At 41.9% G+C, this 24,936-nt stretch overlaps 8 protein-coding genes across 8 annotated transcripts; 4 read left to right on the top strand and 4 right to left on the bottom strand.

Annotated features, from left to right (window-relative positions):
• Positions 1-4,506: 4,506 nt before the first annotated feature.
• Positions 4,507-5,042, bottom strand: BDB00DRAFT_803429 (uncharacterized protein; the record flags this gene model as incomplete). The annotated part of the gene is made up of 1 exon (XM_053122017.1): positions 4,507-5,042. The coding sequence occupies one exon, from the start codon at positions 5,037-5,039 to the stop codon at positions 4,866-4,868; it is 174 nt and encodes a 57-aa protein (XP_052983895.1). The 3' UTR covers positions 4,507-4,865.
• Positions 5,043-6,058: 1,016 nt separating this feature from the next.
• BDB00DRAFT_584273 (PSP1 C-terminal conserved region-domain-containing protein) lies at positions 6,059-8,541 on the top strand. Its single transcript, XM_053117943.1, has 5 exons — positions 6,059-6,136; positions 6,259-7,069; positions 7,176-7,883; positions 7,947-8,048; positions 8,123-8,541. The coding sequence occupies exons 2-5, from the start codon at positions 6,300-6,302 to the stop codon at positions 8,160-8,162; spliced, it is 1,620 nt and encodes a 539-aa protein (XP_052983894.1). The 5' UTR covers positions 6,059-6,136; positions 6,259-6,299; the 3' UTR covers positions 8,163-8,541.
• A 384-nt stretch (positions 8,542-8,925) lies between these two features.
• Positions 8,926-10,076, top strand: BDB00DRAFT_756269 (methylase MraW; the record flags this gene model as incomplete). The annotated part of the gene is made up of 5 exons (XM_053118893.1): positions 8,926-9,145; positions 9,248-9,335; positions 9,403-9,517; positions 9,592-9,777; positions 9,864-10,076. The coding sequence occupies 5 exons, from the start codon at positions 8,926-8,928 to the stop codon at positions 10,074-10,076; spliced, it is 822 nt and encodes a 273-aa protein (XP_052983893.1).
• A 5,151-nt stretch (positions 10,077-15,227) lies between these two features.
• BDB00DRAFT_803412 (6-phosphofructo-2-kinase-domain-containing protein) lies at positions 15,228-17,594 on the top strand. Its single transcript, XM_053122016.1, has 10 exons — positions 15,228-15,404; positions 15,509-15,651; positions 15,735-15,904; positions 16,010-16,022; positions 16,106-16,173; positions 16,261-16,302; positions 16,378-16,497; positions 16,576-16,638; positions 16,728-16,886; positions 16,979-17,594. The coding sequence occupies exons 1-10, from the start codon at positions 15,331-15,333 to the stop codon at positions 17,258-17,260; spliced, it is 1,134 nt and encodes a 377-aa protein (XP_052983892.1). The 5' UTR covers positions 15,228-15,330; the 3' UTR covers positions 17,261-17,594.
• On the top strand, positions 17,442-19,515 carry BDB00DRAFT_803408 (RNA polymerase Rpc34). The gene is made up of 6 exons (XM_053122015.1): positions 17,442-17,886; positions 17,979-18,059; positions 18,138-18,208; positions 18,300-18,477; positions 18,563-18,706; positions 18,785-19,515. Exons 1-6 carry the CDS (start codon positions 17,797-17,799, stop codon positions 19,190-19,192), a joined length of 972 nt encoding a protein of 323 aa, XP_052983891.1. The 5' UTR covers positions 17,442-17,796; the 3' UTR covers positions 19,193-19,515.
• On the bottom strand, positions 19,290-20,133 carry BDB00DRAFT_584149 (uncharacterized protein). The gene is made up of 3 exons (XM_053117942.1): positions 20,045-20,133; positions 19,698-19,929; positions 19,290-19,637 (listed from the first exon to the last, which is right to left on the bottom strand). The coding sequence occupies exons 2-3, from the start codon at positions 19,908-19,910 to the stop codon at positions 19,494-19,496; spliced, it is 357 nt and encodes a 118-aa protein (XP_052983890.1). The 5' UTR covers positions 19,911-19,929; positions 20,045-20,133; the 3' UTR covers positions 19,290-19,493.
• Positions 20,100-21,874, bottom strand: BDB00DRAFT_584125 (uncharacterized protein). Its single transcript, XM_053117941.1, has 6 exons — positions 21,599-21,874; positions 21,371-21,535; positions 20,912-21,264; positions 20,637-20,809; positions 20,398-20,554; positions 20,100-20,299 (listed from the first exon to the last, which is right to left on the bottom strand). The coding sequence occupies exons 1-6, from the start codon at positions 21,635-21,637 to the stop codon at positions 20,242-20,244; spliced, it is 945 nt and encodes a 314-aa protein (XP_052983889.1). The 5' UTR covers positions 21,638-21,874; the 3' UTR covers positions 20,100-20,241.
• Positions 21,875-21,899: 25 nt separating this feature from the next.
• BDB00DRAFT_944658 (glycosyl hydrolases family 31-domain-containing protein) lies at positions 21,900-24,921 on the bottom strand. Its single transcript, XM_053129495.1, has 4 exons — positions 24,175-24,921; positions 23,073-24,061; positions 22,887-23,007; positions 21,900-22,802 (listed from the first exon to the last, which is right to left on the bottom strand). The coding sequence occupies exons 1-4, from the start codon at positions 24,850-24,852 to the stop codon at positions 21,948-21,950; spliced, it is 2,643 nt and encodes an 880-aa protein (XP_052983888.1). The 5' UTR covers positions 24,853-24,921; the 3' UTR covers positions 21,900-21,947.
• Between the last annotated feature and the right edge of the window lie 15 nt (positions 24,922-24,936).

The raw sequence follows: 24,936 nt of genomic DNA, 5'->3' as shown, positions 1-24,936 counted from the left end.
TGATACATGACAGCACCATAACCATAAATCCTCAAAAATGAGATCGCAATTGAAATACTATATCTACACGGTTCTAATTTAATGTTTTTCAACCTGATAAAGAAGCTTTAACGATTAAAAGCGGCATTGATTTACAGTAGCACTATACAGTCTTGCTTGCTGTAATTATCAATTTAATATCTATTGCGCTCACTTTTCATCCTTGCAAGGGTATCTACCGCATGCAGAACAGGGAACATACTTATCGTGGCTCATCAAGAATTAGACAGGTTGCATGTTCACATTGAGAAGACGAGATAATTCTTTAGATAAGCAGAAAGGATAAGAAACGAAGAAAAAACAGACATGGTTGTATACATACAAAAAGATGCTGTATACACGTGAGAACGGGAGTACCTTTATACACCTACCAGACAATGCATTTCCAAATATATACAAGCAGTAAACCACAGATCACCGTCCGAAGAATTTAGTTTTAGAATCGTTCCTGTTTGTCTTCTGATGTTTGATGTCGATATTCAAGGAAAGATATGTAGTTCGTTCATGCCGGAAGAGCAATCCGAGTGGAAGAAGTATGTGTGGTCGTGTCTAATGTTTTACATCAAACAAATGGGCCTGAGTATGCTTAAATATCATATAATGGGTGACAGTATCAGTATGAAGACGATGTCAAAGTGAAAACAGTGAAACATGAAGGCATCGATACTTATTGTATACATACGTAGTACGTTGGCACTTAACACCAGCAATAGTCATACAACCGAAGCATGTGTAAAGTTCCCTGAGAACATGTGCATATCTTCTTTACCCATCTTTTCTTTCTGTGTTTATACCCAACGTATATTATAAAATGAGAATTATTACATATTTAGCAAGAAAAATCATATACATATACAATAGCAATTACTAGTTTTTGGAGCTATATAATAGATTGTATACTTCCGAAACACGTCTGGGATTACGTGATGCTGGAACACCGGCGGTACGCTCAACTCCTGATGCTGCAGTTTTTAAAAAGTAGACGATTTGAAGACCGTCAAGATATGAATAATAGTACTACCACTTTTCTTGCTTTAAAAGAGTCGATATTTTCAGTGCTACTATTTCTTTGACTAGGCACTTACTCTAAAAGTTGATCTGAAGTATCATAGAGTAATTGTGCTCGTAAAACAAACAATGTACATTCGTTGATTAACTGCCGTTAAAAGCAAACCTCGCGTTAAAAGGGGCGTTGCAACAGCTTAAAAGCAAATAACATGTATGCATTTTTTCTTCGTGTTGTTTATCAGGGTATACAATGAAGTACAACGCGTAATTTAGCACTATTCATCTATTATTATTTTCAAACTTCTTTTAGCCATAAGGTCTAGAGTTACCGTAAAATTGTATTGCAATTGAGTTCAGTTTGCTCAAAAAAGCAGTACCTTGTCGCTCTCGAAGACTCGTTCGCTTCTTTCTTGCTCGTTATTGACGAGAGTAACAAAAGTGTCATCATACGCTTATCCCTCTGTAGTATGTCATCCAGGAATCGCTCAATAGCGTCGATACGTCCTATGTGTGTCGTCATTATAAACTGTGAGCTTGCCTACTACTGCCCACTGATATAATGATGGAGCAATTATAATGAGCAACTATAGACACATACCTTCTGTGTTATTGAAGGTAACTTCTCGCTAATTGCTATGGTCAGTGCGATTAATCGTGATCTAGACGATAAATGATTCAACTACATTTGCTTTAAGTCTTAAGTTGGTATGTAAACAAGAGAAGCTTATCGTCTTTAGTGCCACAAATTTGACATACCGTTGAGGCAAAGGTATGTCTAACTTGACATCGTAAGCGTGATTAGATGGCAAAGTATTTCTGAGAAGCTATTGAATAAGAGTTCTTCAAGTGTGAGGTGTTCCAAGTGAGGTAACAAGAGAGTTGCTGACGACAAGTATTGTATTATTTATTGTCGTAGAGCACCTCCACCAACGAGGTTCAATGTTTCCAGCGCTATTTAGTGACAATGCAGTAATTGTCGCATGTAAGCTATTTTTAACTGGCACTGTACAGAACAGTGATTTTAAGCGCAGCGGGTGATTGTTGAACATTGTTCGTCGTCGTTGGTTGCTGTTGAAAAGGAGTCAAGAACTCTAGAAGCTTTGCTCTTCTGGTGAGCGATAGAACCAGTTGCTGAAGTAATACCAGAAACGTCGCAACAAAAATTTTTATATCATCAAGGCTTAACGCAATCCGCTTGAGTCCTGGTACAATCTTTAGTATCGCCAAAAAATAACGTACAGAGGCGATAGGGGATTCGACAACTTGTAAATGTTTGTGCGGCTCGCTGTCAGAAGGAGGCAGTGACGCTGATCCATTTCATTGTTAATTTCCAACTCAGTTGCATAATGGTAAAAGTACACAAAGACCACTTATGCATCTTTTGCTCCTTGAAGTCAATACAATGTTCATCTTGTGTTTGCTTATCCACTTTGATATTTCAACTGGTACATTATACGTGACGCGTCAATTCCGCTCAACAAAGCATTCATTAACCTGGGAGGACAACACACTCGTGTTTCTCGACGCAAGTAACAGTCGATCGTGTTGAACCATGTCGATACAGTATAGCTTAGAAAATGGAAATGCAGAGAGCAAAAGTTTATAAAGTTTAACTATCACTTATGAACTTTGTTTTCGTATATGCCATTATTACCACTAAGGACAGCAGCAGTGCCACGTATTGGCCTCTCCTCTACATACCTTCACAACATCAGAAATTTTATCAATACATAAAAAAGAATTCTCTGTGCTAACGTAATAGTATGACCGAATTCTATGAATCGAGCACCACCTATTTCCCTTATCCCCGTTCTACTTTCTTTACTGTTACATACTATATGGTCAACATCATCATTATCGAAGTAGCATCATCGTTTCTATTATATATACTCTTACTGTTATATAAGCCGCTGTTATTGACAAAAACGTCACAAGTGAGAAGTTTCCAGGTAATTTTTACACCTAGAAAAAGTGTTCAGAAAAAAATACATTGATACCTATCCATTTTGCAGCTATACTGAATGATTTTCGAATACTTTGCTTATATGCTCCTTTTAAACACTTTATATATATTTTTAAAGACCAAATTTGAACGTATTTCATAAATCTTTTGAGCTTTCATCATTGCTTGGGTACTTAACCGAATAGTTTTTTTTTCTAAGGTTATCACAGAACATGCAAGAACAATTTCCGGTCAAATTTAATGAATTTTTCTTATAACCGATTCTAGTACACCATCGTGTATTATGCGGGATTAATGATAGCATTTATAGGGAGGCGCAGTATTTGCAGCACGCAGTAACATCACTTTGAATGATTGATGCGGCGGTGCGCTTATGTCAGCTTTTCTGTAGAGCAGTGCAGAAAAACAGGAGAATAGTACATATTTGTATCACTGTAAATTGACAAAACCGTCTTGCTGCTGCTAATTAAGTAGAACAGGCAAGTATGTGCGATTCAGGTCATATAAAAACAACGGAAATGAGCACCTATATATTTATCTATCTCTTTAACCCTTCCTTTTCACTTTAAGACTTAATTATTATTGGAACAGCACGTTGTGTCGATCTCACTGTGAGATAATAGAAAAGCTGCAAAAAACCTGTTTGATTATTTGAGATGATGGCAATAGAACATATATAGTTATGTTGATATGTTGTATATATATTTTTTAAAACGAGTATTGTGTTGTTTTGACATCATTAAACGTACAACAGCACAATGTCGCCTCTAGACTGTTGCTTTTGGTGATATTATCTGGTTGCTACCGCTTTAAATATCATATCGCTGATGATGTGATCTCGTAACCAACAATAGCAGAATTTATTGTATCGTTATGCATTGCTCGTTGTTGTTGGGTAAATCATCTATCGACTTCCATATCTAGAAGAAGAAAAAGTTAAATAGACCACATCTATTGGTTCCTCATCAGCTTTGATCGAAGAATAGTAACATGTGTAACGATGTAATGCAAATAGCGTATGTGCCACCAATAGCCTGAGAAAAATTAATGGTTCACATATGGTATCACATAGCCATATAAGCACTGCTACAGTACTGCCAGCAATAAGAACAATGTAATAATAGCAGCTTCACCTGTTAAGGGGAAAGGACCGAGAGAGACACACAAGATCAGGATCACTGAAAGAAGAATATGCTCCCCCTGCTCCTCTTTTCCCCTCATAGCAAACTCATCCGTAAAACATCAAGGATTATCATTATAGCCCTTGAGAGAATATATACAGGAAGGAGCATAATAAAGAGATGTGATTCTTATTGTTGCTGACATGATAAAGGGTGTATAAATACACATTTCCTTGGCGTTTTTGGTCATTGTTCTCACGGCAACAGAAGTCTTATACAAAAAAATCAATGGGGCTGAATAACGAAGTGTGGGGGTTTTTAAGGGAAGGATGGAAAAAAAAGAACATAAAATTTCTTTTTTCTTTTTGTATGTACCTCGCATTGTACACAAAGACGCCCTGTTCATCTTCTTCCTGGGGGATATGATCCTTCTAAACGAAGAGCGACGGTACGCATAGGTGAGTTTGAAGCACGAAATGTGCATGAATCCACCCCCAAGCCCCCTTTGACGCTGGGGGAGAATTAGCAGCACAGACCGCGGATAAAGTAAACCCGTTCGAAACGGGACAAGGTCACAAAAAGCGAGTAGAGAGCCATACGTAGTATTGTTATGCAGCAAATAATATGCCACCACGGCCGCAGCCTCCTTGTTCGCTTGCAAACGCCTGTATGTTTTTGGAGTGAGAAGAGTAATTGAAATGCTTCAAAAGAAGGGGGAATTATGAAAAGGGAAATCAGGTACTGTTGCTGCTAACGCTGCTACTACTATTACTACCGGCTGTATACCATAGAAAGAGAGAGTGTAAGTGAACGTAGATGAAAGAAGGGAAACACACCTGAAGCAAGAAGCACCAAAAAGGAAACTGCACACTCTTGTTCTTCAAAGCACATGTTTCCCAGATCATCATCCATCCATCCATCCATCCATCCATCCTCACGTATCATAGCTGCTGAATTCTTGACTGCTAGCACTGCTTCCCCTCATACGCTCCTCCTGCCACTCCTCTTCCTGTACCTCCCCCACCTACCCAACCTTCACTCCTCTTTTCTCGCTTCAAGAGACACACAAAAAGAAATAATGCTTAATGATCTTATTTGACGCAAGGGCAGCCGATATGCAGAAGCCAAAATAGTAAAAGAACTTGGGGTACTTCTACTACGGTGCTTACATTATTGTGGAGCCAGTGCCGGCGTGGATATAAAAGTGCTCTGTCGCCGTCATAGACTTTCTCTCCCTTTCTCTTTCATCCTCTTCTCTTAAAAGCAGCAGCAGCAGCAGCAACAACAACAACAACAGTAGCGAGCAAAAGAGAAAAAGTCACTTGATTTGTGTTTTCTCCTTTTCCTGGAAAATTAGTTGTTACTGTGCGGTGGGACCTTTCCTTTTTGTTTGCCCGCTTGTTGATATATTCACACACCCATACCCGCATACAAACGATACGTGCACCACTTAAACCGCATTCGCATATATCTAGCAGAACACGCAGTGTAAGCTTTGGAAAGCTTAAATATACCTTCCTTCTTCCTTTCTTTTGCTTTTGCTTTTTCCACTTTGCTTTTCTTCCTCTTCTGTCTTTCATTATTGTCATCAGTACAACAGCACGCTCACACCACTGCAGATAAACAGGCACACAAACTCACACAGTCATGTTGGAGCAGGTGAGAAAAAACGACAGATTGCGCACGAACCATTGATGAGATGCTCTTCTATAGTCACTAAACAGAATCTCTTATTTTTTCTTTTTCTTTCTCTTCCTTCTAAGCAGCAACCGCCCGCATTCGTCAACCCTTGGGATAATCAGGTATGCTATCCACCGACTACAAATATGCACAACACGCTGCAAGAGTTCTGCGTTTCATAACCATAAACATGCTCTTCTCGTTCTTCTTTTCATGCCGCACGACACACACAACAGTCCTCATTTCGTTTCCCACCTGCATCATCTTCCCCGATGGAGTCAACGACCACTACTACGTCCTCATACCAGCAACATCAACCGGCATCGTCGTGCTCACCGCCCGGCTATGAGTCTCTGAACGAGCAAGATCAACAGCCGTCAAGCGGTGATACGCCTTATTGGCTCGGTGGACCACTCGATGACGAGTTTTTCGATCCAGTAGCGGCAGATACGGCAGGTGTACCAACCACCAGTAACAATCCATCCAGCATGTCATCCATGTTCAACAAGGAAGACAAGGAGCAGCAGCAGCATGATGAGCGGCAAGGAGATTTCTTAATGGAGCGTGAGCGGATGATGAATTCATCTCAGCAACAACAGCAGCAGATGGAATCAATGCTGCCCTACCGAAGACATTCACTCGCCCACGAGCCCCTTATCCAGCAGCGCAAGTCATCCTTTTTCCCAACGTTACCCGTACCAGCTGAAAAAAGAGCTTCGTTCTCGGCAGCTTCTCCATCGTCGTTTATGGCTGGAGGTCAGCAGCAGGCAGCAGCACCGTGGATGATGACAAAGTCAAATAATAATGCCGCTGCAGCGGCAGCAGCAGCAGCACAAGCAACCTCTCCATCTCAACAAGCCACTACGGATCGATTTGGTATGAACATATGGAGTAGCAATACGAAACTAAAGTCAATGCCTAATGCCCACCAGCAACAACAGCAACAACAACAACAACAACAATCTCGTTTATGGGAATACAGTCTAGCCGGGAACAAAGTAAACTCCTCCTCGTCAACCAACAATTACTCCCCTTCTCCCACTGCCTCCTCGTCAACCTCCTCCCAATCCCTATTTCCGTCATCATACACCCAGCACTTGCCTCGCTTTGCACTTGGCGACCGCGATCAGCAGCAGCAACAGCAACAGCAACAGCCACTACCTCTACGAGCTGGTCGACGACTTTCATTGTCGCCTTTACCCACCACCAATGAAGATACAGTTCAGGAGCACTTTAATCCTCGCGATATGTTATCCAGGTAAGAAGAGCCCCCCCTTAATCCTTTACCACGACGGTTGATGGAAGGTCGTTCATATCTGATAGTCGCCCCCCCTCGTTACTATTACTAATACTTTATGCTATAGCGTGCCTGAAGAGCCTGGTTTTATGCCATACCGTCGTCACTCACTTGCTGGTCCATTACTGGGCGTCGCAACACCACGCAGCACCATGTCATCAGCAAGTTACCTTGATGAACAACGGCAGCAACAACGTGAATTAGACAAGTACTTACCTAGTAATCTGTTATCGTCCGATCTACTACTCGAATCTGCTATAGAACAACAACATCAGCAACATAATCTACCAGCAGCAGCCATGGCATGGTCAATGGTCGAGTTTAAGGCTGGTCGCTCTGAGATCTACTACAGCACAATCCCTGTTGAAAAAGACGATTGGGTTATTGTTGAGGCGGACCGTGGCCGTGATTTGGGTAAAGTTGTGGCCAAAGATTTACCAGCTGACCAGGTTGCACTGCTACTACAATCAACGCACCACAACCATCACCAATCCGCCATGTGGGAAGAACCAACAGCAGGAGCAGGAGCTGTACCAACCGCATCCCGATCCTCGGGCACTACTTCAGCAGGAACAGGGAACTCTTCTTCCTCAACGCCACCTGCTACACCCACAACCACACCGTCACCCAAACGTATCTGTCGCTTAGCAACCACGGCCGAGATCACCTTGTTGGTAACTAAGCGACAGGACGAGCAAAAGGCATTACTCATTTGCCAGACCAAGAGCAAGCAAAAGAAACTCATGATGGATATCGTGGATGCAGAGTACCAATGGTGAGATATAGGGGGAACAATGGAAAATGTTAAAGAAACCGACTAAACGTTGTGCAACAATAGGGATCGTCGTAAGTTGACATTTTACTTTGTGGCCGAGCGCCGCGTCGATTTCCGAGAGTTGGTCCGTGACCTATTCAAGATTTACAAGACACGCATATGGATGTAAGTAGATACACCTCTTCCTCGCTGTGATTCTATTCTCTTTTTATGTATCCATTATAACAGTTTTGCTTTAGGTGCTCTGTCAACACCGTGGCCAAAAAGCCTCTCATGTAGAGTATTCTTTACGACAACAGAACAAAAAAAAATAGTCCAAAAAAAGACACACACACACACACACACACACATTACTATTAGCATCATAGAAGGGGCCCCCTTACTCTTACGCTACTTATCCATCTCATCTTCCTTCTCCTTTTTTAATTTCTCCACCCAATTGCCCTCCAGCCCTACAACTGCAACTTTTTTTTCTTTTTGTTCACCATTTTTATTTAGCTTCCACTCTTTCTCTTTCTGCTCGCAATAGTACTACTACCTCAATGGCTCTAAATAGCAAGTAGCTCTACACCGCTACTAAAACATCATTTCCAAGAGTATATAAACTGAAAAAGTATTTGGCAAAACTTACATAATTTTAAAAGTTACATTTACTGCATGCCTGTTCTATCGCAAGCATAACCTTACAGTAGCTGCCAAAAAGTATATACTACATAGCAGACGAGATTTTGTATGTATTACCTGATTCGATCATGACGGTATCTGTCCTGAGGTGACAAGGAGACAGGGCAATGTCACTTCATTTAGGTAAATCAAACGATTGTAGGCCTATCCGCTGTCCGGCATAGAATTATCGCGATATGTAGTAATCTTCAAGAATCAAACCGTTCTAAGTGTGTATAAAATAATTTCAAAGTTCTTTTGTAATGACCGTAGTGGTATAAAAATCACGCTGTCTCGATAATGTGTATGGGCGATTTTGCGTTTATAACCAACTTGGCCTAAATATGATCAAGCTCAGCATAACGTGTCAAAAAGAAAAATGTTTTCCGTATCGTTCGTGCGATCTCTAAATGCAAAAGCATGTTTAAGGCGTGTTGGAAATTTGCAACAACAACGATGGAACTCGACTGAAGTGCCATACACAGCCATTCATAAGCCGGTCATGCTTCAACAAGTATTAGACCACATGGCGCCACGTTCGGGTGGAATATATTGCGATCTAACGTTCGGTGATGGAGGATATACCAAAGCATTACTTGGTAATTCTGCGCTGCTCTTCTTTATTATAGAAGTTTTATTTCATTTTGAAATGAATTGCCAACTAACAAATATTATTCTTCTTTGAATCATCAACTATACAGACAGCTGCGATTGTAAAGTATACGCCATTGATCAGGATCCTACTGCTTATGAAAAGGCGCTGCAACTGGCTGACTTGGACGCATACAGGTAAGTGTGTGCATCTGTGAAACATAAGATATGACAGCAGTTACTAACGGAATAAAATGGTGTACAGAGGCCGGCTTTTTCCATTACTTGGTCGCTTTGGGCAAGTCACCAAGTTAGTATGCGATCTTAACGTGCCTAAATTCGATGGCATGGTGATGGATATCGGGGTGTCGAGCGGACAGGTACATAAAAAAAGTCGTTCTCCCCAGTGTATTCTATGTATGTCTTTATCCACATAACTGAACATAATCGACAGTTAGAAACAGCATCAAGAGGATTCTCATATAAACTGGACGGACCTTTGGACATGCGAATGTTCTCACGTGGACAGGGCATGGAGCCAAAGAAGCAAGAAGAAACCGCGCTTCTTGCTAGATCGATTTCTGCATATGAAGTTGTAAACTTTTACTCTCGGGAACAATTAGCCGATATTATCTATCAGGTACAATCATGCACATAATATTTTACATATCTAGTAGACATAGAGCGAGAGAAATATATGTACATAACTCTTGATTCTTTTATTAGTATGGAGGTGATCGCCTGTCGAGAAAGATTGCAACAGCAATTGTGACAGCCCGACAAAAGGAACCATTTCAGACAACATCTGAACTTGCTGCTGTCATCCAAAAAGCATGTCCGCAACCACGATGGCAACGTGGTGATGATGATATGGTTCGCAATTCAGCGGCACGGACATTCCAGGCCATCCGTATATATGTCAACGATGAGGTAATTTGAGAGAGGGAGAACAAAAGCACGCCGTTATTAAAGTTGTGTTTCTTTATCCATTACCACTAGCTGGGAGAGCTAAAGGCGGGATTACGCGCTAGCGAATACTTGTTACAACCCAAGGGTCGACTGGTGGCCGTGACATTTCATTCACTTGAAGATAGAATTGTAAAAACGTTCATGAATCACTGTGCCGGACGTCGATCCGCAAAAGACGCAGCCGTGAACCAGTTCAGTATTAAGCGTGCTGTTAATAGACAGAGACGAAAATATGGCGAGGCAGCACGCGACATGGAAGAAGAATATCAAGCAGAAGAGTTGGGGGAGCCTTCATTTAAGCTTTGTACAAAGGGTGTGGTGCAGGCTTCGAAGGAAGAGATGGTAGATAATTCTCGTAGTCGGTCGGCAAAGCTTCGTGCCGCTGAACGGACAACAGCGGCGCCTTTAGAACCTTTTGGGCCATTATTAGACGAATAAAGGACTCATTGTGTACACATTTTTGAATATTTTGCATGGTGTTTTACTTGGCTGAATGCAGCGAGACATATAGCAACTTGAATGGAAGGAGCATTAGGTGATCTCTAACTTGTTGATGTAACATAGTACATAGATAATGGATTACCATTTTTAAATGAAAACGTGATACTCTGCGAAATGAGTAATGTATTGGACTTGTGATGTCTGATATACCTGCAGGAGGTTACATTTCAAATTTCGCGGTATGTAACGCGCAACCGCGCCATATTGTCGAAAGAAAAACGTGCGTTACCTGTTTTTGTTTACCCCATGTCACAATCTCTTTTGACAGCAGTCGTAGCAATAGTTTCAAATAAACAAACCGAAATTTCATACAGAAAGGACCAACAAACAATACGTGCTTTTTTTATGATATTTTATTCTTTATTTATAAAAACTTTTTGCTCAGCACAGCTAATTCTAAGTGGTAATACTAACATTACCTAAAAAACAAACTGTAAACAAATGCGAGTCAGTAAAAAGTAGCTGAACAGATGTCAACAATTGCTTCTACCGCGACAAAAGTGGGAGGAATGGATATTTCTCAGTTTGAAGACTGAAGGTTTGGTTTCTCATCAAGATAACGCTTTATCCTTTATGCGAGGTGCATGACAACTTATATCATCATGTGAAATATCCAAACATCCCACAAATATTACATCACGGAGAAGCAATTGGAGAAAGCAATCTTAAGAAATACATACCCTGTACAAAATAGTTTATTTACTTGCGGATATCTTGGATGATGGTATAGATGCTACAAAGAAAAATGAACTGATGAAAGAAAGGTGAGTCTTCTTTTTACTTGGACTTGGAAGCCAAAAAATGATCAACCCAAGAAATGGAGCTTTCAGTATAGATTTGACTATAGTGTTCTCTATCATTCCTCTTCAGAGAGATTCCCATTTTATAGCAATCATCTTTTACACTACCACGAGAGTAATACATAATTGATATGATTCAGTAAAAGATAACTTACTGTTTGATGTTACCGGATGGATGCGTGGATGGATGGATGGATGGATGAATGAAAAGGAATGGATGCAATGAGAAGAATGAACATCTCCTTGACGCGAAATCAGTCGAGCTTTATACCCGTGTACTTTACAATCCCGAATCAAAAATTAATCCCAGCGGGTAAATACGTTACCGATTTTTTCGCGTCAAAATATTTGAGGATTGGTAAAAGAAAAAAGATATACAGTCTCGTCTAATGCTGGATGCGCAGATTGTGAAATTACAAAAGGCCGATTCTTAGTAATGTCATCGGCCACACCATCCTCATATACTGCACGTCGCTACTTTATCCCACAACCAACACTTGTTCTGACAACGTTGTTTAGAAGGTTCTAGAGAGTTGCAACCCAGTCGACCTGAAAAAAAGCCACATGGTCGGGAGTGAGGCAAAGAGAGGCACCGTGAAAATGAAAAAAAAAGAAACGCGTAATATACATCGGAACAGCCACTAATTTAAATGGAGCCTCTCGAAAAGTTTTTTTTTTGCTGATAAAGATTATGGAAAGCATATTCATCAACGAGTTTGGCGTCCCTCTTAAATCGTCGGATCATCTCCTCAATCAACTATCGAACCGATTTCTAAACACCAATTCACATCAGCGGGAACAGCTGAGAAGAAAACATGTAATGATTAAACATAGGCTTTTACAAAGGCAACCAGAAGAACTGTCCAGGAACACACGTGGACGACTTATATGCCTCCGTTCCGTGTTCTTTGACGCCGTCACAGTCTTTTAAACAATGTCGATGAAGACATCCTGACCGCTCTTTTTCGTAATAGAGACTAATATCAATCAAGACTTTTTTGAGCCGATGCACTTGATGTAATCTTTCTGCCTAAATCTTTTGTGTAAGCGAATGCGAAAACATCAGAAGGTTACTTTCGCACCACATTCATGTTTTTTATACGGTACTAAAAGTGGCGCTAAAACATCGGCGCAGTACTGCACTTTATTATACAACAGTAAATGCTAAATGGAGTAGTAGAAAATGCATAGTCTGGACTGATATACAGATACACAAAGCCGTGATATAATTACAATTTTGCCAATTCAGGAGTCGTACTACAGCAAATAGTACTAATTATATGTTATTGAAGCTATATGGCTATATAAAACTTTCTTGTTTTCTTATGTTCTTGAACATAAATCCCTTAATCTTAACAGTTACTATTCGACAAAACATATGTATAAATTAATACGAGCACCTGGTCTGCATTATTGCTTAAATCAATAGAGAAGGCCTCTTGGTGATCCTTAAACCTGAATAAGGACTTCATAATAGCTTTTGTGTATATACTTTGTCGCTCAGGGTTGTGTAAGCAAATCACAATTTATTACTCATAAAATATCGAGATGTTAATAATGTGCTTCTTGTCAGAAAGCTTTGAGAGATATCTGGAAAATGAAATGATTGCTGTAAATCTCGATCATATCAAGAGTCCGTAATAATAGGTTACGGGACTTGCTATACATTAAATGCATTACATATCCACTACTGGCAATGACTTTTTGTCAAACAATACAAAGGTGCCTCAGCATCTCGTATTGACTGCAAAATAAGGGACCCGAAGGTACCGGACGGAAGCACCAACGCTTCTGCACATATACAAAGGCTGGGAAATATGCACACATCGCATCCAGTGCTTAAAAATATAAAATGGAGCAGCTCAGCCCTGGCTTTCATATCCTGATGTGGCGACATTGCAGCAGTCGACCTCGCAACAAACGCGCACAAAATATACTGCTATCATAAACTCGCTAAAATTCTAGAGACTCCACTACTTAAACTTTTACATGAAGAGATGTTGACAATGCCTGGAGGTATTTCTCTACATCTTCCATAAATACACCCTTTGCGTTGCACTAAAAGATTATACTTTACGGGGGCACGGCGGTGGATGGGTCCTGGGAAACGCAGAAGTCCAGAAGTCCTCAAGGCAGATGACACAGAATGAAGCCATTTCATTGGCTGCGATGATAAGCTGAGTCTGATTTTAATCCTGATATGTTGGGGCCGGGAGGGCGTTTCCCACTTTTTTTTCCTTCAGCGTCTACTTTTCGTCAGAAGGGTAGTTGCCCCATTTACAATGGTGCTTGCACAGTTGAGGAGCGTTCAGAACACTGTTCAATGCCGTGGATCCAGACGTGTGCAATAGTTCAGGTACTCTTCTAACCCTAAACTCTACCACTTTGGTCGCCCCCCTCTCTTCTTTTCTCCATGAATTGAAGAAGCTTTTCGTGGAACTGTCGCTGTTGGCCTCTTCAAGAAAGCTCTTGTTGGTTTTCGTTCGGTGATCGTCGTGTTTTTCTCAAGGGCATTGTCTCAAAAGAAAAACTAAAAGATCGCACCTGTGAGCGCATCTTTGTTCTGGTTCCTATTGTGTCTCTTGACTCCGGTGAACTTTGTGTTGTGGTTACAACGCTTCCCTCCTTGCACATAACTGTGTTCTCAAGCACCGTTCTCTCTCCTAGGTGAAAGTAGTCCTTTTCAACTGATTACTCAGGCATACCGAACCGAGGAACCACGTGCTGTTCGCTACACGCGTTTGGCTTGTTGACAGCTGTTTGACAATCTCGTGGGTAACCATGCTCATGACTTTTGATGGCACGTCTGTTGCAGTCATTGACTTTCTGTAATGGAAAGCCAGCTTCCTTGGGCTTGAGTAGTTGGTGGGATATGGAAGCCTGGTTGACTGAACACCCTTTTTTCCTCCTCGCCGCCAAGGCAGGTCTTCGTCCTGAGGAGGACGGATCTGTGACCATGTTGTCATAGTGAACAAAGACCTTGGCTAATTAGCTTAGTTTTGGGTTTTGATTTGTGCGCGTGTGACAGATGAGTTTTTGTAAATGTGGGAGATGCGGGTTAGAAAGCAAAGTCAAATAAACGATTCATTAAATATGAATATTGTTCGATCCTTTTACAATTGGTTGGTGATGGCTTGCCAAAACTACAAAACTTGTTTAAGCGCAAAGTGGAGTGCATATACTTGCATCTTTTCGACAGAAAAACATGATACCACGAACGAAATATATGTTGATTATTGACTTTTAACAGCTTCTTTTCTTGGCCGTGGATCGTATGATAGGTGGCTACGATGAATACCACCATGCTGCGAATGTAGCACGTTGGAGCATACGTTCCAAGTGCGATGATTCGAATAACCCATGTAAATGGCCTTACAGACGCTTGCTATCGCTACAAATGGAATGATATCATAAATGCAACTCTCCATAAGAATGCTCTTTCTTTAATGATTTATCTTGTTATAGCATAAAGAATGGAATGATACTTTAAAATAAGCGGAAGTAGCAAATGACATTATCATGTGTCAATCCTGTCAGTTTACATGATCTTTTCTCGTTCATGTAGACTGTATTGGATTTGTGTTGTGCCGTCTGATGATGTAAGTATTACTACTTATCACCGTGCATACAGACGTTCTCTGTACTGGAACTAGCATGTAATAAGCATTGAGCATAACGCTTGATCCGTGCGCGTTGTTAGGTAAAGACAGAAAAACTGTGGACGCAGTGAGCAGAACACCCTTGCATCTTGCAGCGTAGAACCTACATGATATATCATCAGCCGACAATCCCAAACAAGCTTTCCGTTCCTTCCTAATTCGTCCGAGGTACACTTCCTCGACTCGACTCCACACACTATCCTTTTCTTTTATTTCTGAGTTCAACGTTTTGCTTACTTTTTATTCCGCTTTGCTATATTACTCATGGCAGCACAACTTTACAAGACTGAAAGTGGACGACTTTTCCACGCCGGTGCAGTCGCAATCATTACTGTCGGGTAAATCTCTTGCTCATTCCTTTCGAAACCTCTCAAGATTTATCTTCCTGCACCACCTGGAAAGTTAATTGTTCTTCTGTTTCGCCTTTTGTCACTTGAAAAAGACTCCCCGCCCGTGGTAAGACCCATGTCTCGCGATCTTTATGCCGATACCTTCGTTGGCTCGGTGTAAGCACCAAGGTTTTTAGTGTAGGCAATTACCGTCGAGACCGCATGGGCACTATCCCCAATGACTGGTTTGACCCAAGTAAGGTCCTTCTATATATCCAAATGTCAAACACAAAAATGACTTCTAAACTAACGAGGTATCTATAAAACTGTGTCTCATAGGCAACGTTGATGCTTTGGCGCGGCGAGAGAAAATTGCAGAGGATTGTTTGGATGATATGATACAGTGGTTGGAACAAGGTGGTGGCCAAGTCGGTATCTATGATGGCAATAACGTTACAGAAGATAGACGACGTGAAATTCATGACAAGCTGGCGGATCACAACGTTCATGTGAGTTATTTTCACTGCAGGGACCAATCTACAACAGCACTTGCACAAAAAAAAGAAGTTCAGGGCCCCACTAACTAATTTACCCGGCATTTGTCGTTACAATAGACTTTATTCATTGGTAACTATCATATTATTAAATCAAGTGATATACGGGGGAAAAAGGCCGGTGCAATGAGACTAAAGCATCGGTGATCATTGTAGAATCGATATGTACAAAACAGGAGATCGTTTATGCCAACATACGAAGCGTCAAAATATCATCACCTGATGTAAGCTTTTTTTTAAAATGCTTGTAAAAGCGATGAGAAAAATCCTTGTAACACCCTCATCCATTTGACTCTTGCATTCTATGGTAGTACGTTGGATGGGATCCGGAAGAAGCTGTCAAGGATTACACGGTATGTGTTTGACTGATAATTTCAATACACGCGGTAGGATCGTCTTTTTAACGCAAATGATATGCTACCGCTTAGCATCGAATTGAACGACTGATAGAACACTATGAAACAATTTCGGATACCGGTCTTCCGTTTGTCAAACTGTTGAACGTGGGCGAGAAAATCATTGTGAACAATGTGCTGGGCTATCTTCAGGTAATATGAGGTCAGAAAATTGGCGTTCGTTTTTTCTTGCTATGTATATATTAACCGTGAGCTATATTTGTGATCCAGTCTCGCATCGTGTATTATTTAATGAATCTCCATGTTCAACCACGAAAAATATATTTCGCACGTGTAAGTTTTGAGCTCAGTACTAGTTTAAGAATAACTGTATGATCATGATATTAGTTGACCACTATGAAGATACTCATGTATTTCATTAGACGGGACGAACCCTTAACGAAACGTCGTACAAGGGTGATGCCGACTTATCACCTGAAGGATTTGAATATGCCGAAAAATTGAAAACATTTGTGCTGAACTACAGAGCTCAAAACAAAGGTGCTGGCGGTAACCCTGAAGAACAAGAACGGCCTTTGGCAGTAAGTGCTGGATTTAGTCATCATACAATTTTATTCAAAGAGCAGAAGGAAGAGTGTGTCTTTATGATGTACGTTTTCTTTTTGATACTCAGGTTTGGACATCAACGCGTAAGAAAGCAAGACAAACTGCACAGCCATTCGCTGAAGCAGGTTTCGCAGTTAGACAGCACTCTGTACTGACACAATTGAACCCTGGTGAGGTGGATGGAATGACAATGGCTGTAATTAAGGAAAAATATCCCGAAGAAGTCAAGCGCTCCCGTGCCGATCCGTATCGCCACCGGTATCCTCGTGCAGAGGTATGTCCTCTTTCCTTCTTTTCTCCTAAAAAGGACATGGCTACTTATATTTTAATTGCTCTTATGAATGTATAGTCTTACCATGACTTGGCTGTACGGTTAGAAGCCGTCATTATGGAGTTAGAACGTGAAAAGAATGATGTGCTGATTATTGGTCATGAGACGGTGCTCAAGTGCTTGTATGCATATCTTTTTGACAGGCCTGAAAGCGATATTCCCTCCATTTCTGTACCCCGCAGCTTCTTGATCGAGATCACACCTTCTGCATATGGCTGCAAAGAGTCTCGCATGAAGATCGATTAACAAACAAACCGTTTCTTCCTTTTCCCTCTCTCTCTCTCTCTTTTTCTCCCTGTCTTTTGCTAATTATCTATTACTGTCACAATTATACGCAAATTTCCATCTGTTTTTTCACTTGTAGACAATATCCCCTCAAATAAAACTTTTACTACTGGGTTACATTTACCTTGAATGCATTAACTTTCGGTTTCTTCCGCCGACATTTTTTAGCCGTCACTTTGTGGCGAAACTTCGCAACAAGTCAGGTTTGGGCGCAGGAAAAAAAAAAGTAACCCACTCTTAACCCCCACTCTTAACTTTAGCACTACAATATGGGCGACGCCGCTGCTGCTGGTGAAAACAAGTTTGGTTTGGCCGATGACGAATGGACCTTTTACAAATATGCTCATAGCAAGGGCAAGGTACTTTACCACTGATCCGAGTGAGAGAGAGCAAAGAATGGGGAAACACGCGGTGCACATGGAATGATTCAAAACCTCTATTGTTATTTTAGGACGGGATCAAGTTTAGCGAACGCCCACCTGAAATGGGTGTGCAAGAAGCATACCAAGCCATGAATACCCTATTAAAAAAGGTACTCTTTTATTTCAGTATCTAAGCAACTCGGTTTATAAGTTTTCCCCTCCGTTAATCGAGAATATGCTATATGTAGAATGCACTCGAAATTGTCACCATCAATGGTGAAAATATGCTGCGCGCGATCGATCTCCGAGAAGCTGAAAAGTAAGCACTGAAGACGGTGACAAAGATATACAACGCCCTCACTAAAGTACCAACGAGAGATATACTGATGATTTTGGATATGCTTATATAGGGCGAACCGTATGAACGACGAACAGCGTATTGTTTATAATACGATCCGTGCAGCTGGCAACGAAGGCATATGGACAAAGGACTTGAAAAAGAAAACAAATTTACACACTATCGTCATGAACCGCACATTAAAGGCATTGGAGCAAAAGCAGGAAATTAAGGCTGTCAAGCACGTCAAGGTAAGATGAAAGGATCGCATATAATTCGTGGATTTCAATGTGATATATGTGTATCAGAGTTACTGATCCAGAGCTATACATGTAGTTTCCTACACGCAAGATCTACATGTTATTCAATATGACACCGTCGAGTGAAGTCACTGGTGGAGCTTGGTACACTGATCAGGAATTGGATACCGAGTTCATTGATAGCTTAAAGACGGCATGTTTGAAATATATTATGGCTAGAGTAAGTTGACCTAGTACAGTAGAGCTGGGAAAGTGAGCATAACTACGAAATTACTCACAGTGACTACATATATTATAGAGTTTTCCGCGTAATGAGAATGTCCGCGACGCAGTCTTCAATGCCGAATACGAACATTATCCCACAGCAGCCGAAGTACGGCGCTTTATCACCGAATCACGCATCTCTTCTGTCGAACTGTCGGTCAAGGATATAGGCAGCTTACTTGACGTGTTGGTGTATGACGGTGTCGTCGAGAAGAAGTTGCCGTATATTGCTGGATTCGATGAGGATATGAGTGACGATGAGGGAGACGATGCATCTGTACCATGGGCATACAAGGCTGTGCGCAAGACGACCAGTCGGTTACCCGCAGAAGCCATGACTGAAGTGCCGTGTGGAAAGTGCCCTGTGTTCAACTTTTGTGTGGAAGATGGACCGGTCAATCCATTTAACTGTGAATATTTCAAAACTTGGCTGGACTGGTAGATTCAACAAACACCTCAACACGACCAGCTAGCTCAAAAGTCTCAAAAAGTAGTAGTAAGTTTTACAACAACGCCGAAAAAGGCATATACATACGCACACATACACCCAACACAAACAGGCAATCATTCCATCATTCTCTTATATTCTCTTTTCCCATGTTCCTTTGTCTCGCTCCCCCGCAGACACACCTATAAAAAGTACCCTTTGCTTTACTCAACTCCATATACACACCATAATTCTATTGTACATGATTTGCATTTTTCTTTTTCTTTATTGTTCAATTAAAAACAAAAAAAGAATGTCAGGCAGCTTTATCGCCTTCTCCTCCACATTCATATCCTTCTTCTCTTAATGGGCTGGATTTATCCGGCAGTGTTTCCGGCTTATCTGCTAATGCTTCTCGACTTGCTTCTTGTAAGCTCTTGGATGGTTTCTTGAGCAGTTCCTGCTTTTTCATGTTGAGTTGTCATCTCAAGTAATTCCAGTTTAAAAAACCCCTGTTTACCTCGATTTGATTTGTATCCATGAAACTGGGTATAGTATCAGACGAGGTTGGAGTGGCAATCTTGGATACACGGCGATGGCCTTCGTTAAAAGTGCCGCCCAACTCTTTGAGAGCAGCGACACGCTCTTGACCACTACTTGGCATGGGTGAAATATCAGGATCATGGTCGTTTTCGGCTGCTGTTGATGATGGTATGCTCCTTGGATACACCATAGATGTTGTTCCATGTCTACTGTTGCTCGCAATGGTCCTTTCAGTCATGTGTGGGATATAAGCAATGGGGAAGGGATAATCGAAAAAGAAAAGGAAAGAGAGAAAAGAAATATTATTAGATGTACAGGGCTTACGTTACAATGTGCGGTATGAAATTGAAACGGTGAAAAGCGGGGTGCTGTGTGCTAATTTCCAATAAGCAAGGGAGCGGAAATGATTAATATGCAGAAACTCTGAGTGTGCAAGTGTATATAGCTGGGGGAAAGGGTGTGTAATGTGCTATTGGTTGATATGCCTTGTCAATTGACATGCGACAAGAGAATTTTCTTTATCAAGTTTGGTCGAATAGACCAGAGTGGAACTTTGGAATTTCTTCCATCAGCATCCCTCTATCAAAGTATACACCATGCATAAATAATCAAATGACTAGGTCCACCATAGCATTTCAAAGCCAGTATGACGATCAAAAAGTATCAACTACACATACCTGATTTTCTCGCACATTTCCTCCAGGCTCCAATTCGTATTCATGGCCATTTCAAATTCCTGTCTCTCAGGTTCATCCTTCGATACCGGATCCGAGTTGATAGCTGATATTAGCAGTACCGTTAATGGAGAGTTGGGAAAGTTTTCGCTCATACTCACTACAATGTCGCACAACATGATATATAAAAGCGTCAGAAAAAGCTAAAAGCATCTATCCGTAAATGAGAGAGATATGATTACATTGAACAATCGCCGGGGCAGTGTCCTTTGCCTTACTGACTTTCTTTCCTTGTAGTTCCATGAGCGCCCTTTGATGATGGACTGCTAATTCGTTCCATATCACATCCGGTATCCTGACCGTCATATACAACACGATGGATGCAAAGTCTTCTGCGTCGAATCGGATCACTTGGCTATACACCAGTCAACATATATCCTGTGTTTAACTCTCTCTTACTCTTCCTTTCGTCTCACATGCACACACACACACACACACACACACTTTGATCCCTTACTCTGGCATATCCGAGATCCATTGTTCGATAAATGCGCGTCGTTCGAAAGGTGATTGATACTCAACTTCCATTGCACTGTCGGTTTCTACAAGCGTTAGCTCTTGTCGGAGCTCGTGGGAGCTATATATGCCATCGCTGAAGGTATTAATTGCACTTTCACTCAGATTCTGTGAAGAAGAAATGGATGGTTCATAGCTGCGTGGTTGCTCGTGTTCCTGCTGTTCTCGCTCACGTCGTGGTGCTGGTGATGGTGCTGACTGATGTACTGAGGTGGGTGTTCTTACTGGCGGCGCAGAAGCGGATTGATAACTGCACAACTCGTCGCGTTCTTCATTGTCCTTTACGCCAAATAACTTTATCCGTGAATAGGGTTTAGAAAGGTCTGATTTTTTATGCAAAACACACATATACCCTTCTTCTCCTTGATATCTAAAGTAAACATAAGAAACAAACGCAGACCTTTTGATTAAGGTTACCCCATAAAGTAGAAAGCCAGTGATGCACACAACGCGGATCGTCAAGACACCATTCCAACGGAAACACGTCTGGTGTACTAAACTGATGCCACACCGGGTCCATGATCAAGTCTGGTGGGAAGCTATAGTCGCTTGAATCAAAGAGAACCTGGCCTTTTGTTGTTAATAAACGTTTATGTACATGAGCTTTAAAATCATTGTAGGTGTGTACACGTCGATCGTAAGTAGCATGAAAATTGGTAATGTACATGGAATTTCTGTTTGATCAGCTTGGAAGCTCAAGCTAACGTCGAGACGATCGCATTGTCGTGCCCGTCCTAATCCGTAATATGGGTCGGACGTGCTGAAAGAGAGTACTTGGACGCCGGGAATACGGTGTTTATTGAAGTAACGACACGCTTCTTCAAGTTTTGGATATTGGCTTTCTTCCATAGTTTTTAAAAGGGTGTGTTGTGCTGTGCTGGGAAAGAGATGAAGTAATGCGCGCAGCATGAAAAGTAAAAATGTATATCCGCCGCTATTGCAGCCATGCTCAGGCCACCCACATGAAATATTTTATTTTAATTCTGTTTCTTGTTGAAATGCAAGGGTATGCCATAATAGCAATGCATTGTGGTATCGTCCACAATACGTGGACACTCTTGCAGATTGATCGCTGCATTGAATTGTGGATCGATAAACACTAGACGACGCGTTTCACTTGCGATGGGACAAGTGACCCATACCGTGTCATAGTCAGGGAAATACCCATCGTTCAGGATCTCCAGACCAACCTTGATTGTTTCGGCGTCGGCTTCCATCCACACACGGACCTCAGCATAGGCTTTGCCTTCTTGCTCGTGATATAATGTTTTGCCATCGTCTTCAATCATGGTAAACGTGCGTCTTACTATGGGTTGCTGTTTATGATCGTCGTCGTCGCTATTATCGCTGTTACTGTTGGTTTTCTGTTGCTGCCATCGTTCAGGGAATATCTGAACACGGCGTTCATTGTCAGGCGTCTGGTGTACATTGTTCATGACTTGGCCAAAACAAATCATTGAGCCGGCTCTGATAAAGACCGGTGAAGCTGCATCTGTCAGTGAGCTTTCGACAGTGACCGTCTGACCACCAGTAAAATATTGTCCTGATTGATAATGATACCAGCCTATTTGCTGCTGTTCTTGGCCTGGTAAATAAACGAACCGTTTGGTTTCGCCTGGATGCGCGATAGGTGCCACAAGTACATCTGGTCCGACCATGAATTCAAACTGCTGGGTATATGTCTTTGGATCATCTTGGTGGTTGTAAAAGACAGGTCGGATAAGAGGTTCGTGGTTACGATAGGCGTAGATGACGTGCAATGAGTACAAATACGGTATGAGCTTGTATCGTAAATGGATTGCTTCACGGATCGTTGGTAACACTTCAGGATACTATATTTATCAAAGTCAAAAGCTAGTTTCAGCCCTTTCCTCAGATTAAGAATCAAAAGCTGTTTTCATTTGTTTTTTGTTTACCATCCATGGCTCCGTGATTGTATCGTCTGTATTGAACGAGTGGATACAAAATCGTGACCAGAAAATGCCCTGTTGCACCCAACGAACAAACATCTCCGGATCTGGTCGTGGCCCAGAGAATCTATTTGAATCCAAATTTTAGCGCTCTTCATCGTTTAACTGCGAATAAAAATCCCAAACTCTTACCCGCCAACATCATGCCCATAGCCACTAGGCACGGCACATAGAGATGCTCCTACACCCATGGCAATATTAAATCTGATCGTCTTCCAATCCGTATAATTGTCACCGCTCCACGTCTGTGTCACCAACTGTTGACAGAACGGTACGGATGATCGAGTAATCAAGAAGGGTCGCTCGATCGGCTTGGCAGCACGCAATACTTGATACGATGCCTGGGCCATCAACAGGGTTTGCATTGACGTTCCTACTTGCCGTGCACATGTTCTTTCCTCTGGCATGACTGGGAACAAACCCACAAGATCATCGTATTTGTCAGCTGGAACCTCGCAGGCATAGGTATGCTGGTCATCCAGCATGGCAAACTCGTTATTATCCAGCCATGGTAGAAAACCTTTATCGACCAACTGGGTGCGCAACTGCTCTTGCCAGTAAGCATAACCGGCCTTGCTCGTGAAATCGATATAGCTTGCCTCACCCATCGTATAGCGGCCCGCGCGCCATTGCCAAACAGTACTTGGTTTGTCATTTTCATCGTCCCATACGACACCCTTGGCTTTTTTTAGCTGCTCATAGTCTGGATGGCTTTTGTGCAATAGCCATGGCTTGACATTGGCAAAGATGTGGATACCGGCTGCTTTGAGCCGCGCGGCCAATTTTTCTGGGTCCGGGAACCGTTGTGTGTTCCATGTAAACACGCATCGGTCGCCATCGGCAGTGACAGTATATCCAGAAGACAGGTGCATGCCGTCACATGGAATGTCGTGTTTGCGGCATAGTTTGGCAAATTGTTCCAGCTGTGCTTGTGCATTGTCAGCCTCGGCATAGCCCATGGATGATGCTAGATACCCAAATGCGAATCGTGGTGGCAAATGGCGCTGTGCGCCTGTCAAGATACCAAAGGATCGTACAACAGATGAGACCGAGGGTCCGTAGATCATGACATAGTCCAGAGGACCACTTTCAGCATGATAGCTGGTGTAAGGGCCCCACATCTGAAATGGTAAAAGTAACAACATGCAGTTAATGAGTATGTGTTATGTACACAAATACTACCATCATCATTAACATTATGCTGTTGCTATACAAGAGCCATGATAACACTTGCCGCATCCAACTCCTGGCCTAAATCAACTGTTGTCGTGGAAAAGTTCTGATAATATATACCATGGGCACGCTTTGTAGTGGAAGACAAGGTCACATAAAACGGACAAAACTTGTAGAGCGGATCCTGTGTTTCAGCATCGTAGCCCATACTATCCAACCGCTCGAGCCGAAACCGGCGACCAGCCAGATCCATTGGGCCTGTACGTTCGCCCAAGCCAAAATATGCATCGTCCAAGTACCGTTTGCGATAATGCCATATTTCTTCGCCGCCATTGTTGTAGGCATACGCTCGACGAGCAAGGTCTTCCGCAAAAGGTTTATGCGGATCGTTGCTCTCTTTGTCATACCATACAAGGCGCAGGTTCGGCAGTTCAACCTCGATCCGAAGCTGAGGTGTTTCGACTTGAATTCGGTCGGATTGTTCTTGTTGACGCAACCTTTTCACTTTGAAAGATGGCATCGAGTATGTCGATTGTTCTGCTTTTCGAAGTGGTGCGCTGTCATCTTCATTATTGTTGCTATGACATTTATTGCTGCTACCGCCAGTCTGGTGTTTGACGCGGACAACGTTGCTTGCCAGTATGGTGATTTCTAATACGTTGCCATCGGAGCTACGAAAAGTGACAGGATGGGGTATGCTTGAGTCATACTCGTATCCATCTGGAAGTTTTTGACGCATCTAGCCTGTATACTGTGAAAGAAAAAGAATCTCAGGTCAAAAAGTAGAAGGGTGGCAACAAAGAGAAAAAGAGGGTGAAAGAAG

The sequence above is a fragment of the Zychaea mexicana genome (genome assembly GCF_025766255.1).
Source record: "Zychaea mexicana strain RSA 1403 chromosome Unknown BDB00scaffold_8, whole genome shotgun sequence".
NCBI classification, from domain to species: Eukaryota; Fungi; Mucoromycota; class Mucoromycetes; order Mucorales; family Lichtheimiaceae; genus Zychaea; species Zychaea mexicana.
Note: the sequence above shows the minus strand (reverse complement) of the source record. Positions and strands in the feature narration are given on the sequence as shown.

Coding starts and splice junctions, on each gene's coding strand:
- BDB00DRAFT_944658 (XM_053129495.1), bottom strand. CDS start 24,852: ATGCGTCAAAAACTTCCAGATGGATACGAGTATGACTCAAGCATACCC. Junction 24,062..24,174: donor TAGGCCAGGAGTTGGATGCG/GCAAGTGTTATC, acceptor TTACCATTTCAG/ATGTGGGGCCCTTACACCAG. Junction 23,008..23,072: donor TATGGGCATGATGTTGGCGG/GTAAGAGTTTGG, acceptor GGATTCAAATAG/ATTCTCTGGGCCACGACCAG.
- BDB00DRAFT_803412 (XM_053122016.1), top strand. CDS start 15,331: ATGGCAGCACAACTTTACAAGACTGAAAGTGGACGACTTTTCCACGCC. Junction 16,174..16,260: donor TCAAAATATCATCACCTGAT/GTAAGCTTTTTT, acceptor ATTCTATGGTAG/TACGTTGGATGGGATCCGGA. Junction 16,639..16,727: donor GAAAAATATATTTCGCACGT/GTAAGTTTTGAG, acceptor GTATTTCATTAG/ACGGGACGAACCCTTAACGA.
- BDB00DRAFT_584273 (XM_053117943.1), top strand. CDS start 6,300: ATGTCATCCATGTTCAACAAGGAAGACAAGGAGCAGCAGCAGCATGAT. Junction 7,070..7,175: donor CCTCGCGATATGTTATCCAG/GTAAGAAGAGCC, acceptor TTTATGCTATAG/CGTGCCTGAAGAGCCTGGTT. Junction 8,049..8,122: donor TACAAGACACGCATATGGAT/GTAAGTAGATAC, acceptor GTTTTGCTTTAG/GTGCTCTGTCAACACCGTGG.
- BDB00DRAFT_584125 (XM_053117941.1), bottom strand. CDS start 21,637: ATGTACATTACCAATTTTCATGCTACTTACGATCGACGT. Junction 21,536..21,598: donor ATGCTACTTACGATCGACGT/GTACACACCTAC, acceptor ACAAAAGGCCAG/GTTCTCTTTGATTCAAGCGA. Junction 20,555..20,636: donor TGCCCCGGCGATTGTTCAAT/GTAATCATATCT, acceptor GCGACATTGTAG/TGAGTATGAGCGAAAACTTT.
- BDB00DRAFT_803408 (XM_053122015.1), top strand. CDS start 17,797: ATGGGCGACGCCGCTGCTGCTGGTGAAAACAAGTTTGGTTTGGCCGAT. Junction 18,060..18,137: donor TGAATACCCTATTAAAAAAG/GTACTCTTTTAT, acceptor TGCTATATGTAG/AATGCACTCGAAATTGTCAC. Junction 18,478..18,562: donor AGGCTGTCAAGCACGTCAAG/GTAAGATGAAAG, acceptor CTATACATGTAG/TTTCCTACACGCAAGATCTA.
- BDB00DRAFT_584149 (XM_053117942.1), bottom strand. CDS start 19,910: ATGGTGTATCCAAGGAGCATACCATCATCAACAGCAGCCGAAAACGAC. Junction 19,638..19,697: donor TGGATACAAATCAAATCGAG/GTAAACAGGGGT, acceptor ATGAAAAAGCAG/GAACTGCTCAAGAAACCATC.